Source organism: Fukomys damarensis, unplaced genomic scaffold, assembly GCF_012274545.1.
Source record: "Fukomys damarensis isolate Sample0158 unplaced genomic scaffold, DMR_v1.0_HiC HiC_scaffold_37, whole genome shotgun sequence".
NCBI lineage: Eukaryota > Metazoa > Chordata > Mammalia > Rodentia > Bathyergidae > Fukomys > Fukomys damarensis.
Window position 1 is genome coordinate 69,104,003 of NW_022900949.1, and position 14,039 is coordinate 69,118,041.

The 14,039-nt window shown below is 35.9% G+C and overlaps 1 protein-coding gene across 4 annotated transcripts in view; it reads left to right on the forward strand.

Annotated features, from left to right (window-relative positions):
- Positions 1–14,039, forward strand: part of Hltf (helicase like transcription factor) — a 65,031-nt gene that overhangs the window by 10,231 nt on the left and 40,761 nt on the right. For all 4 annotated transcript variants that reach the window (XM_019207636.2, XM_010625287.3, XM_019207637.2 and 1 more), the window contains exons 6-9: positions 1,586–1,660; positions 1,815–2,006; positions 4,681–4,776; positions 13,227–13,311. In XM_019207636.2, coding sequence (XP_019063181.1) covers positions 1,586–1,660; positions 1,815–2,006; positions 4,681–4,776; positions 13,227–13,311 — 448 coding nt within the window. The remainder of the gene's footprint in view (positions 1–1,585; positions 1,661–1,814; positions 2,007–4,680; positions 4,777–13,226; positions 13,312–14,039) is intronic.

Genomic DNA, 14,039 nt, shown 5'->3' on the forward strand with positions numbered 1-14,039 from the left:
TGTCTTCAAACATTATCTAGAAAGCAGTGATAAGGAATATAGTTGTATCTGTAGAAATTGTTTAGGATCCCTAAGTATCTTGTATAAAATGACATATTTGCATATATGTGTGTCTCTTTCTGTATACCTTAAATCATTTCCCAATTACTTATAATACCTAATATAACATAAATGTTATATAATAGTTGCTACATTGCTTAGGGAATATCAATTTAAGAAGTAATCATATATTTAATACACAGTGATCATAGGCTCATTACATTTTTAATCTGTGGCTGGTTAGATCTGTGATAAGGAAGACTTGCTATATACCTATATAAACACATTCATATATACAGTAAAAAACATGCTCACAGCTGTATATGTGTAGGATTTATTTTTTTGTTTTTTTGAGACAGGGTCTCACTTTGTGGTGCGGCTTGGCCTCGAGCTTGCCGTGGTCCTCTTGCCTCATCCTCCCAAGTGCTGAGATTACAGCCGTGTGCCACCACATTTGGCTATGTGGCATATTTTTGTATTTAAAATTTTAAAAATGTGCAAGTAGTAATTTTAAAAACTTCTTTTAGTAAGGTTGCAAATGCAGTGCTAAAAGATTAACTCCAAATCTTTGGCATTACCCTAGTTTTCACTTTGTCTTGATTTGTAATCTAGGATCCTGTTATGCAGAGTTAGTTTGAAAAAACATATATACAATAATGCCAATCAATTTTTTAAAAAGCATAAGCACTTTTTGATGTCTGTCCACCACTGTTACATGTTTGTCTTCTTATTGTGGTCACCATGTTTTTTCCTTGTTGTTGGATAGGCTTAAGCTTGTGTCGGGCGCCTCAACCCCAGGCAACCTCTGTTAACTTCTTAAACCTGTCCTGATATTTTTCTAGGCTGTCCTGTTTTGCAAAAGTAATGGTAACACGTATAGTATGTGGTACTATAAAATTGGACAAGATTAGTTTAGATGGTCAGCTAAATTAGCGTAATAATGAAATCCTGATATTTTGTAGCATATATCAAGTTCCTTATGACAATAATAAAATGTTATTGTCTTGAAAAAGGGTCATGTATATTTTTTAGGACTGCTAAAATATTTTGAATACAACTAAAAGAAATAGAATTGTAATAGCAGGAAGAACCTTGATAACTTTTAGTTAATTCCTTTCATTTTATAAGAATAAGATATTGTACAAGTATCTTAACCAAAGAAGCTTAAGTACCTTTCCCAAATGTATATAGGCTTTTTTTTTCTGTGGCAGAACTTGGACTGAAACCCAAGAATTATAACTCTTTTTCTTCCCTCCTTTTTTTAAATTCAGGGATGGGGATCCAACCCAGGACCTTGTACAATACACGCTAGGCAAGCATATATCCTTTGTAACTCTTTTCTGTTTTTTCCCAAATATAATACATTTCCCTTTGGTAACAGAATCACCTGTTCATTCTACCTTCAATGAGCGGTGTATATCTCAGAGTCAATTTATATACTTTTTGACTTTTGTTTTTTTTAGCTAGATTATTTGAAATCTCTGAAATAATTGCAATTGTTTCTTTAGTTGAGTTTGTTAATTTTTGTTTTTGCTGTCTATTGTAGCTTAAAACAGAATTTGACAGATTATTTGAAGATTTAAAAGAAGATGATAAAACTCAGGAAATGGAACCATCCGAGGTATTGTACCATTACTTTCTATTGAAAACTGTGAGGAATTTTTAAATGTACCTGTAATCTGTACATTTATCCCAAGATCAGTGTTTTTTCTGGTTCTGCTAGTGAAAACAAGAAAGGACTTACTGTCTTTATCTTTATAACATTTTGTTTATAGGCTATTGAAACACCATTGCTTTCACATCAGAAACAAGCTCTAGCTTGGATGATATCACGAGAAAACAGTAAAGAACTTCCACTGTTCTGGGAACAGCGAAATGACTTATACTATAACACAATAACAAATTTTTCTGAGAAGGAACGACCAGAAAATGTCCATGGAGGAATTTTAGCTGATGATATGGGCTTGGTAACTTCTGTTTCTTTTTAATAAAATCTTATTTTGTGATTGTGATTTTTGTACAAAGTAATTTTGAAGTTGAAAGGTTAGGACTAGATTTTTCTTGGAATATAGAACAATAATTTTGTGGGTTTTTTTTTTTTTTTACTTAAGATAATGCTAAATTTTCTGTTTGGCTCATTAAGGAATAATTATGTAACAGTAACAATATATACATATTTGTCAATTTTCTTTTCTCTTTGAAATTCAGGATTATCTGTCTTTCATAGGTTTAGTTTTAAAAATAGATGGGGGAGTATTTAAGCAGCAGAATTTTTATGTTCAGTCCCCAACATGGCAAAAACCAGCAACAAAAAGGTAAAGACAATGTTATGTCAAATTGTATTTTATCACAAATACTGTGTTATGCGTACTATTCAACAGATATTCATAATTCCTTACATGAGCAGTTTTTGAACATTTTGATCTCAGTAAGCCTTTATACTTTTACAATTTATTGGGAATCACAAAAAGCTTATATTTTTTTGAGCTATAGCTATTAATATATATTGCACTAGGCAAACTTTTTTATGTAGGGGGATGGTGCTAGGGATGGAATCCAGGGCCTTAGCACTGAGCTACATCACCAGCCCCTTTTTATTTTTTATTTTTAAATAAAGTCTCACTAAGTCACTAAATTTGTCCACGTTGGGTTCAGATTTGGTGATCCTCCTGCCTCACACTCCCAGAGTTGTGGCATTACAGATGCACCACACCATGACTGATGTAAAACTGTTTTTAAAGTAAAAAGAATAGTTGACAGAAACTTGTTCCTTATCACAAATAGCTGGGTGTGGTGGTCCACACCTGTACTCCTAACATTGTTGTAGGCTAAGGCAGAGAATTTCAAATTTCACCCCAGCCTGGGCAATTTAGTGACTTAGTGAGATCCTGTCTCAAAATTAAAAATTTAAAAAAGAGCTGGGGATATGGATTAGTGTAATGGCCTAGGTTCATTTATCAGTACTAAAAAACAAACAAAACACATAAATAGTATATTTTTAAATAAAAATTATTCTAAAACGATCACAAGTTTTATAAGAACACTATTTTGCATTGTTTTACATTTTTTGCAAATCTTTTTGATGTTGATGGATGATAGTTGAATTCATATCTACTTTTTCAATCTGTTAACGTTGGATGCTGTATATGAAGAAAATTTATCCATAGATAGCTAATGTGATTGTAAGGGAAGGATATTTTGATAGCTTTTTTTAGATAATTACGGATTTCTTTTTTTCTTTCTTTTTGTTTTTGTTTGTGGTATTGGGGATTGAGCACAAGTCCTTTGCACTTAGTTGTATCTCCAGCCCTTTTTAATTTTCATTTTGAAACAAGATCTTGCTAAGTTACTAAGCTGGTTTCAATTGTCAGCCTCTCAGGTGCTGTGATTGCAGGTATCCCTCACTACACTGAGCTGTAGATTGTTTATACGCTAAACTCCAACAAGTATTAGTTTATTAAGGGTAACTGGCGGGGCCAGGAATTTAGCTCAGTGGTTCGGTAGCCTGTCTTGTAAGCGCAAGGACCCGAGTTCAATCCCTGCTACCAAAAAAAAAGAAAAAAAAGAAGGTAAATGGCTGTAATGTGAACTTAAAATCACACCCTTATAGTCGTTTTTACATTCTTATTTTATTAGAATCCATATGTGTATGTCACACATGGAATGGATGTTTTACCCATGCATGATTTTATAACCACTCTCACTCATTAAGAAAAAATTAGTTTATTGAATTATGTAGGTCTGCCAAATATTTCATTTCATTATACACTATAAAAAATTCACTTTCAGTGTGATCACTGATCTTACTAGAAAAGTATTTGCATTTTTGGCAGCTGCTGTATTTATAGTGTTACACATAAATTTGCAACATTAATTTATTATACTTTCTAAGTCATGACCAGTGATACTTGTGTGTAGCATTTAAAAATCTGATGACTATAGTGTGTCATACAAGATCTGCTTTGTTTCATGATGAGGCACTAGCACTTTTTTGCACACAGTGCTTTGTATAGCATTGGTACAGATGTCAACCAAATAAGGTCTTATTTAATAGTATAAAAATAGTTCTAACCTTACATTTTACTGAAGAGGTCCTGGGGACCAACCAGCAGTATCTGGACCACATTTTGAAAACTGCTATTTTATACTTAAACTTGCCGGATCTATATTCTGTATTTCTCTCCATACATTACACCACTAAAAATACTGAAAAATTAATGTGTTTCTGGTCAAGAAAAATGCTCAGAAAATATACCTATGTACTTCTGATCATTTGTGACTTTTAAGTTTGGTATTACCATTAAATCAAACTTAATAAAACAATTTGGTCTTCACATGTACACATACTGGAACTACTAATCATTTTAAGTTAGCTCTGATTGGATGACAAATCGTTGTAAATAGTTTCATGATAAAATTAGTAGGTCCAATTTGAATATAGAATCTTAGACCTACATTCAGTAAATAACATTTCTCAAAGATGCTTACAGTATTTTATGCTGTAAATCATTTAATACTTTTAATGTGATAAAATGCATTTCAATATTTGATTACTTTAAAACTGATTTGGAATGTTTTCTGATCAACTGGGTTTCAGAATATTATTAATCTGATCATTTGTCTCTTTAAAACATTTTAAAGGGTAAAACTCTTACAGCTATTGCAGTAATTCTTACCAACTTCCATGGTGGCAAACCCCTTCCTGTTGAAAGAATTAAGAAGAATCAACTGAAGAAGGTAAAGTATTAGTAAGTACATTTTCTGTGAAGGCACTGGTTTATTATAAAACCTTTTTCAAAGTCTCATTTAAATATAATTGCCAAGAAATTGATAATATTTAGCATTTTGAAAAATGTTATTGTCTATGACTGTTGCTACTGTGCAAGCGCTCGATCTTGTCTGAAAAATGTAACAAATGCATTATTTTGTGTTTATAAGGATAAAAATGTCAGTTTGGCAGGGGTCAAGTGATAGTTTGTAGTAAGAGCCTTAAAAGTGTTCATCACCTAATCAGTAATTTCTAAGAAACTATCTAAAAAAGTTGTCAGAATCCAATTTTTGCAGATAGCAGTGCAGATGTTTCCCCCATGTTATTTTAAAGGTAGATAATTTGAAATATTTTCAAATAAGTTAAATTATGACATAGTCAGAATTTAATAGCATGCAACCACAAAAACCTTAATTTTGAAGACTATTCATTTTCATGATTTATGAGTGACGTGATATTTAGTATATATGTATACATATAATGTATATACCCATAGTTATATTCAGTTTCTAGGAATTAAAAATCAGTTTAATGAGAAAAATAAATGTTGAAACGGGCCAGGGATTTAGCTCAGTGGTGCCACCACCTGCCTCACAAGTGCAAGGTCCTGAGTTCTGATCCCCAGTACCATTAAAAAGAAAAAAAAAAAGTTGAAAGAATCCATTATTCTTTGTTTTATCTGAAAACACTAAGAACTTAAGGTAGGAAATAGCAAAATAATATGTGCAGATGCCTTTTCTGAGCTGTTTTGAACTACTAGTCTTATTTTTGAAGTTTACTGCACACCAATATACTGCTACCTGCTTTTGAAATTTTATTAATCTTTTCACTTAGTTGCATTTCTTTCTTTCTATTTTTATTGGAAGTTGTACCTTTTAGAGTCTCAGATTCAGTTCTTTACCAAAAGAACATATTGGAATAGTTTGTTTTATTCTTCCTATTTTTTGGTTATTAAGAGGATTACCAGAATTGGTAAATGCATATAAGACTGTTTATACCTTCAGTCTGAATTGTCAAAATTGAAAAATTAACAATTACAAGTAAGAATTTCCTTTATTTCTTATGATCAATACTTTTAAGTATTATAAATTTTTAACCTGTTGTATGGTAAGAAGGTTTGAAGATATTTAATTTGGTATATTAATTTAAATGGCAAGATTTAAATCACAAAAATGTGGTTTCTAACCAAGAATTTACTACAACAAAAATTTCACTACTTCAAATAGATTTAAGTATTTCAAGATGGAAGTGTCATAGATTTAAGTTTCTTTAGATTGGAACAAAGTAGGATTTGATATAGGTTGGACTTTATAAGAAGTTTGTCTTGGAACTCTTGATAAAAAGCTTGCTGAGCAAAATCATTTAATATATTGAATAATGTAAAGGCTATCCTTTGTGGATAAACATTCAGGTTGTATTTTACATACTGTTTAGTATAAGTGGTTATTCTACTGTTGAGAACTCAGTGGAAAATTTGATGAGTATTTTTGACATCTATCTTTTGGAGCTAACAATTTAAAAGTTGATTATGGCCAGGGATTTAGCTCACTGGCACTGCGCCTGTCTTGCAAGCACAAGGTCCTGAGTTTGATCCCCAGTACAAAAAAAAGAAACAAATAAATATGAAATAAAATGTTAGAAAAAGAAAGTTGACTATGTTGTCCAAGAATGTAGCTCTAAAAATATTTATAGTTTGTATATTAAAATTTGACTGGACTGGTACCATTTTAAAGGACTTAGCCTTTTTTTTTTTTTTTTTTTCAGTTAAGGGCTAGTTCATGGTAGGCAAGTGCCCCCCTAAGCTAAACTCTTAGTTCTGAGTTTAATGAGATTTTGTAAAGTGTTTAAAATTCTATTTATATAGCATCTTTTGGCCTTATATATACATTGACACTTTTTGAAACATGTGGAGCTGGGTGTACAGAAAGAGAAAAAAAAAGGACAAGTCAGGGCTAGCAGGAAAATCTCTTGACTAGAAAAGAGGACACTGTGACATGTTCTCTTAAATCTCTCTACCCAGGTAATGTCAGCCTTGTGAAAGATTTACTTGCTAAATAGGAAATACTGCCATGAAAAGTTCATACAGTAGCCTAAGCATTGCTTTTTTCTTCACTATTTATTAGTACATATTTGCAGTACATAATGATCATATTCCTTGTGGGGAATTAGTAACATGTACATAACACATCTCAATATTTTCATCCTTTTCTTCTTCCTGTTTCCCCCTTCTTCCATCTCTCAGTTCCCCCCATCCCATTTGCAAAATTTCTATTTCCCTACTTCCTATCTATCTTTTATTTTGCTCTTTATTCATATTTTCGATTTCTCATATAAGAGAAAACCTATTTAAGCTTATGTGTCCTGATTTATTTCATTAAACATTAGGGTCTTAAGTTGTATCATATTCCTACAAAGTACTCAAGGTTATCTTTTTTCTTTTTCTGAGTCTAGGTCTTGCTATGTAGCTCAGGCTGACTTTAAATTTATGGCCATCCAAGTGCTGGTATTATAGGCATGCACCACTACACCCAGCAAGTTTATCTTTTATGGTGGGGTAGTATTCCGTTGTATACAAACACCACATTTTCTTTATCCATTCATCTATTTATGGGCATACAGGCTGCTTCCAAGATTTAGCTATTGGGAATCGAGCTATATTGAATGGATATGCATGTATCACTGTAACATGATATCTTTTAACTTTTTCAGAAAGGTACTTAGGGAATAGCACCGTTGAATCGGAATTTCTATTACTAGTTTTTGAGAAATCTCTATACTGCTTTCCATAATTGTTGTACTAGTTTTCATTCCCACCAACAATGTAGAAGGGTTCCTTTTCCCTACAACTTTGCCAATATTTATTATTTTATTTATTATTATTGTTTGATTTCTTGATAGCCATTCTTTCTGGAGTAAGATAGAATCTCAGTATTGTCTTAATTTGCATTAAAGAGAACCTTTTCTCATGTATATAGGCCATTTTTGAGAATTATAGATTCATTTCAGTTGGCCATTTTTTTGATTGGGTATTTTGTTTGGGTGGTGTCTAACTTTTTTAAAGTTCTTTATGTATTCTAGATACTGTCTTTTGTCCAAGGACAGAATTAGCTGGCAAAATGTTTTTTCTGTAGGTTGTCTATTCACTCTATTGGTTGTTTTCTTTGCTGTACAGGAGCTTTTTAATTTGATATGATCCTATTTGTTATTTCTGTACAGCTGGGGTTCTGTACAGAAAGTGCTTTCCTATATTGTGCCTTCAGGAATTTTACCTATTTTAACTTCCAGCCGATTGTTTCTGTTTTAACATTCAGCTCTTTGATCCACTTTGATTTTAGTTTAGTACATGATGAGAGAGATGGGCCTAGAGTCAGTTTTCTGCATGTGGATAGCCAGTTATCCCAGCACCATTTATCAAGGAGGCTAGATTTCCTCCAGTGTTTGTTATTGGCCCCTTTGTTAAAGGTGAGATAGCTGAATGTGTCTAAGATTATTTCTGCATCCTCTGTTCTCGTCTGTAGAGCCACATGGCTGTCTTTGTGCGAGTGTCATGCTGTTTTTTCACTGTAGCTTTGTAAGATTTCTTGAGGTCTGGGATTGTAGTGCCTCTTGCTTTGTTCTTGTTGCTCAGGATTGCTTTTGCTGCTCTAGATATTGTCTGGTTCCATGTGAATTTTAGAGTTGTTTTCTGTAGTTCCGTGTACAGTGCTATTCGCACTTTGAGATTGCATTAAATCTGTGTATCAATTTTGGAAGCATGGCCACTCTGACTATATTGGTTCTGCCTATCCAGGAATAAGGTTATCTTTCCATTTTCTGATGTTTTCTTTGATCTCCTTTTCAGAGTAGTGTAGTTTTCATTGTAGAGGTCTTTTATTTCCTTGGTTAAGTTAGTTCCTAAGTATTTAATTTTTCTCGATGCTATTATGGATGGTATAGTATTACTAGTTTCTGTCTTAGTGAGTTCATTATTGGTCTAAAGGAATGCTGTTGATTTTGTATCTTGCTACATTGCTAAATTTGGTCATTACAGGAGTCTTAGTGTTGTATTTTGGGTCTTCTATTTAGAGTAGTGGTAATGAACCTATGGCACACATGCCACAGTGGGCATGCAGAGCTCTCCTGTGATGATGTCACAAGTTGTATGAGCTACAACTCTGGATATTTCACACTCTAAGAACCAGTAATGTGCCACCTTTAACCATTGTAAATGGAACTGTAGAGTTTGGAAATCCTGAGGTTGCCCTGTGACTTCCCATGGGACAAGTCTCGAAGAACACCTGGTCTTCACCCACCAAGGCAAATTTTGAAAACCTGTAAATGGCCTAAAGTCACAATCCATGGAATACAGTAGTGGTGGTCATGGAGAAGCACAAAGATTGGAGGTGAACACACAGCCCCTTAAAATGTGACAAAAAATGAAGAAAGCACGATGGGAATTAAGGTGGAGATGTAAACGCAAAACTAGAAATCAGTGACTACTCAGTGCAAATGTCACCAAAGATGAAAAATTTAAACACCCTGAAAAATCTAAACAATCTTTAAGAAATAGCATTAAAATCATGCCCTGTCTAGAAACTGAAGCAAACGCACCATTCAACAAATTCAGTATTGAAGATTTAGGCAAGGCTTTCGGAAACCATCTCTACAAATTCCTGAAAGATTTGCGAACCGTAACAGTGCTGTGAGCTCCACTGTCTCTGGTACAAGCTGTGATTACTTCAAGACAAGAGTAATAAAGAGTAATATCTTTGTCTTCAAAAATCCTGGCTTTAATTGCAAATCTGAAGATTCTCCAAACTTACAAAGGTGACCAGCCTAAAACCCCCAAGAACCGAGTGAGTGAAGACCTGTGAGATGTCTCCCCTCTGCAGCCTACACTCCTCTTCCTCGTGAAAGACAGGAGGCTCACACTAGAGCAAGTGGTGGCTATCAAGGACTTGATGCAATTCTCTGGAGACCTGTCGGAGAACTCAGCATCCAAGTCGGAGAAGGAGGAGGAAACAGCTCAGAGAACGGCTCGTTTGCTTAACAGCTACAGAGCCATCTTCTACTCCGTAAGAAAAGACCTCCGAGGACCAGGGATTTGGCTCAGTGGTTCCACCACTTGCCTCGCAAGCACAGGGGCTCGAGTTTGATCCCTGGTACCACAAAAAAGCAAACAAACAAAAAAACCAAAACTCCATTTAGCCAGGCATGTTGGCATACGCCTGTAATCCCAGCACTCAGGAGGCTGAGGAAGGAGGATTGCTGGGGTTTGAGACCAGCCTGGGCTACATAGTAAGTTCCGGGTCAGTTTCAACTACTCAACTACATAGTGCGAACCCTGTCTCAAAAAAAAAAAAAAAAAAAAAAGGACCTCCAAGACCTAACTTCCATGGAGAGCTAAAAAGCATTCCTCATTGTCCTCTAGAAAAGCAAATTTCATGCCCCACAGTGGTGTTCAGTGGCCAGATCACCCTGTCCAAGCCGCAGATTATCCCTGCTACTAACCAAGCACCCACCAAGCCTCTTGAACATTCAAATGTAAAAAGTGCAGTATCTTTTTAAATACCAAAATCCAGTTCTTTGAAAATAGGTACTAGTAGAAGTATCCCTGGAAGTAGGACTGGTCTTGATGATGGTTCTCAGAATTTGCCTCAGTTGTCACCAACAAGTAATAAGTTGGGATATATTAACCAATTGCTGGACAACAGTGAACATTTGAATTCCAAGGAAAATGCATCAAGTCAGGACACATTTTACAGCCAAATTGGGGAAGATTTTGTAATGTAATTAACACAACTTGCATCAATAATTAAATGCAGTTATATAAATGCAGGATAAGAATGCTGAGTCCACCAACAAGCCGTGTTGCCCATAATGCAGAGCAAAAATCATAGGAGAAGGGCACGTGCCACAGAAACCACCTTCAAGTGTGGGAAACAATCACAGTTTATCATTAGCAAAGCACAAGAACAAAACCCCGAAAAAGGTGAAGTCCACCCCCACAGCAGATTGGTGGAAGAAGAAGCCCGTGGTAACCTGTCAAGAAAATGATCAGAAGCAGCAGGAGCGTGTGCCCTGAGTTACATGACTTTTGGGTCAGATCCAAAGTTCAAAGATTTGGTCAGTTTGGTGTGCAGGATTTTCCTTTTCTGCTGAGAAAAATTCCTCCCTTTTCCAAAGTTTTGAAACCACTAGCTCAAAGCAGTACCACTCTACAACACAAAAAATTATTTCCTCCCCTCAGTCAGATAAAATTTGAGTGATATCCTGAAGAGTCCAGGAGAAAATGCTGAAGATTGAACCTTTGGATTCCCTTCTAGTGTTTTCATCCTGAGGCCAAATCTCACAGGCAGGTGTGTGCGGATAAAGCCCAGTGTCCTCAGGTACAGACAGCAGTCAGTGGCAACTCGAATGCTCACTCCTTGCGCCTGCCCTCCTGTCCACCTCACCAGTGTGCTAACCTAGTGACCGGCCGTGACCAAACAGTTTCCACAGGATTCCTTTGAGCACCCAGGCCACAGAGACTGGCAGTGCTGCCTGCCGTCTCACTAGAGATGCCCTTGCCAAACCCTGCAGATTCTCAGGAACGTGAATGTAGTCAGTTCAGGTGGAATTACAGTGGTTTCTCCCAAAAGGGAAAAGGAAAGCTATCCACCTGCTGTTGGAGCATCTGAGCTTTCCCCTGTAGACAGTGCACAAGAGAATTTTTATGATTATGCCATGAAGTCCCTCAGTAATTCTGCCACAAACCTCGTGGCTGTGACAAAAGATGCGGAAGGGCCAGCCTGTGACTGTCCTGATTGAGGTGTACAGTTAGATAAAAAGCCCATGTTATACACACCGGGGAGCAGGACCAAGTGTTGCTGCTGTCAGGGGAATTATGGAGAATAGTTACAGCCAGAAAGGAGAGGTGCAAAGGATAGAAACAGTTGTGTACATGGGAAAAGAAGCAAAAAGCTCTCAGAAGAAAAAGTGAGGAAGAGAAGGTTGTTTGGTCTGGCATTGCCCAGGCCACCAGTGTCAGACCACTGTGATAGTGGTGCTCATCATGTTATGGGATAGCATCCCACTGCCAATGGCGGACAAACTACACAGAGCTCACTGAGAACCTATTGTACAACGGGCACCCGACAGACCGAAGATGTACTTTCAGTGAAAATAGTACCTGCACATCCAGGAAATGACCCAGAGATGTGTGAAGCTTTGTTTTCTTTTGGCTGTTCACGGAGCATGTAGTTCAGTGGGTGCAAATTTGGTAGCAGCCCAAGCCCCAGAAGATTTAGAATTGATGTAAGTTCTCCCTTACACAGTAACATGAAAGAAATTACTAAAGGATGTAATCCAAAAGAAGATTGGTGAAACTGGAACAAGTCTATATTCCATCGCCAACGCATGGAGTCCACGGATGTGAGGGTTGGCCTGGGGTGAACGCTTCATAGGGATGGGAATTCTTAAGTCAATCCCATTTCATGCATTTTCTCATAGTAACATAATTAAGGTTTTTCTTTTTTGGTACTGGGGATTGAACTCAGGTCGTTGCGCTTGCAAGGCAGGTGGTGGAACCACTGAGCTAAATCCCCGGTCCTCTGTTTTTCATTCTTTTTGGAAGGCAAAGACCAACTAGCTTTTGCTTTTGATATGTTCATGAAAAAAGTTTTTAATCAGTTTGTATAACCTTTACTCATTCATCTCCCTCCTCACCATTGTTCCCAAATTGGGTGGCTTTTTAAGTATTCATTATGTATAGAAGTATAAAGTACGGTCCAGTTTAGATTTCTTTGACATGTTCCTGCTGGCTTGAACTACAGGTGGTACATGTATGCCTGACCCATCTGATAGCTGGTGCCGTACAATCAGACTGGGCCTTGCCACCTTAATGGGGCAGTCATGCATGTACCACCAGTGGTTCAGAGCCCCCCGGTAGTGAGACATATGAATTACAGCCCTGTTGTTAACCTGGTTTGTGAAAAATTAACTTATTGGTGTATATGAGACATGATTGCATTCATCATAGGGAATTTGTGCCTGTACTTGATATATCTTTATTCTTTTTTTCCTCATTACTTTCCTCTGCCTTCAACCTCTATCCCCTCATTATTTACAAAAGCTTCCATTTTTTCCCTTCTTTTCTGTTTTTTTTTCTTTTTTCTTCCTTTTTCCCTCCCCACCTTCTTAGTTCCCATAACCATTTGATCATTTTCTTCCTATTTCTCAATATCTGTTATACATTTTGGTTCTTATTTATACTTTCGTTTTCTCACACCAGAGAAACAGTGTGCTATTTACACCTGTGTCTGATTTATTTCACATAAGAGTGTGATCTCGGTACATCCATTTACCTAGAAATTTCTCAAGTTTATCCTTCTTTATGGCTGAGTATGTTAACATGTTAAAACTTATACTAGGTTATTAAAGAAATGTACCTTTCACCCAGGAATGTAAGGAATATAATGTTAGCCATGAATCTGTGAAGCTTGAAGGAAATAGTACCAAGGAAAAGCCACATGGACTAAGCAAAGGTAAGCTTTAATTTTGAATATGAACTAATATTTTCCAAACTACTTAGGTAATTCCAGCTTTGGGTTGAATAACAAACATGTAGGATTTCTTTCTGAATATCCTTGTGGGAATTGGCAGTCAGCAGAGGTTTCTTCAAGGAGATGATTGAATTGGATGACGGTATACCAGTCAGAAAAGCTAGAGAAGAAAAGCTCTTTTGGTTGAGAAAAGACAATGCCATGATGTAGATGTGGGAGGAGTAAAGTTAGGGTGTGTGTTTTGTTCTTAGACCTCAGTGTATTTTGTGGTATTTATAATGCGGTGTACATGAGTCATAGCAGGTAAAGCTAGAAAGATGGGTTTGAGCCAAACTCTGAAGTCAGTGGAGAAATGAAAAAAAGATCTATGATTTTAGCAGATAAATGATTTTCACAAAATTAATTTCTGAAGCTAGTTTAAAGCAGAGTAAGAAAGTATTTCACATAATAGGTGAAGAATTGGAAATAACTACTTTTTATATTTGGGATGTGAGAGAGAGGTAGAAAACATTTCAAGAGGGCAGAAGTGAGAGGGGATTTGTTTTTTGGTTGTAGGAAGGAAATTTATAGGTTGGAAGATATATTTGGATGCAGTGGAGATAATTAGTAGACCTGTAGGAAGAAATGGAAACAAGGATAGCTGGATGAGTTAACCTTAGAGGGAAAATAAGGTTGCAGGTATAGGTAGATAAATAAGAGGATAAAACTAG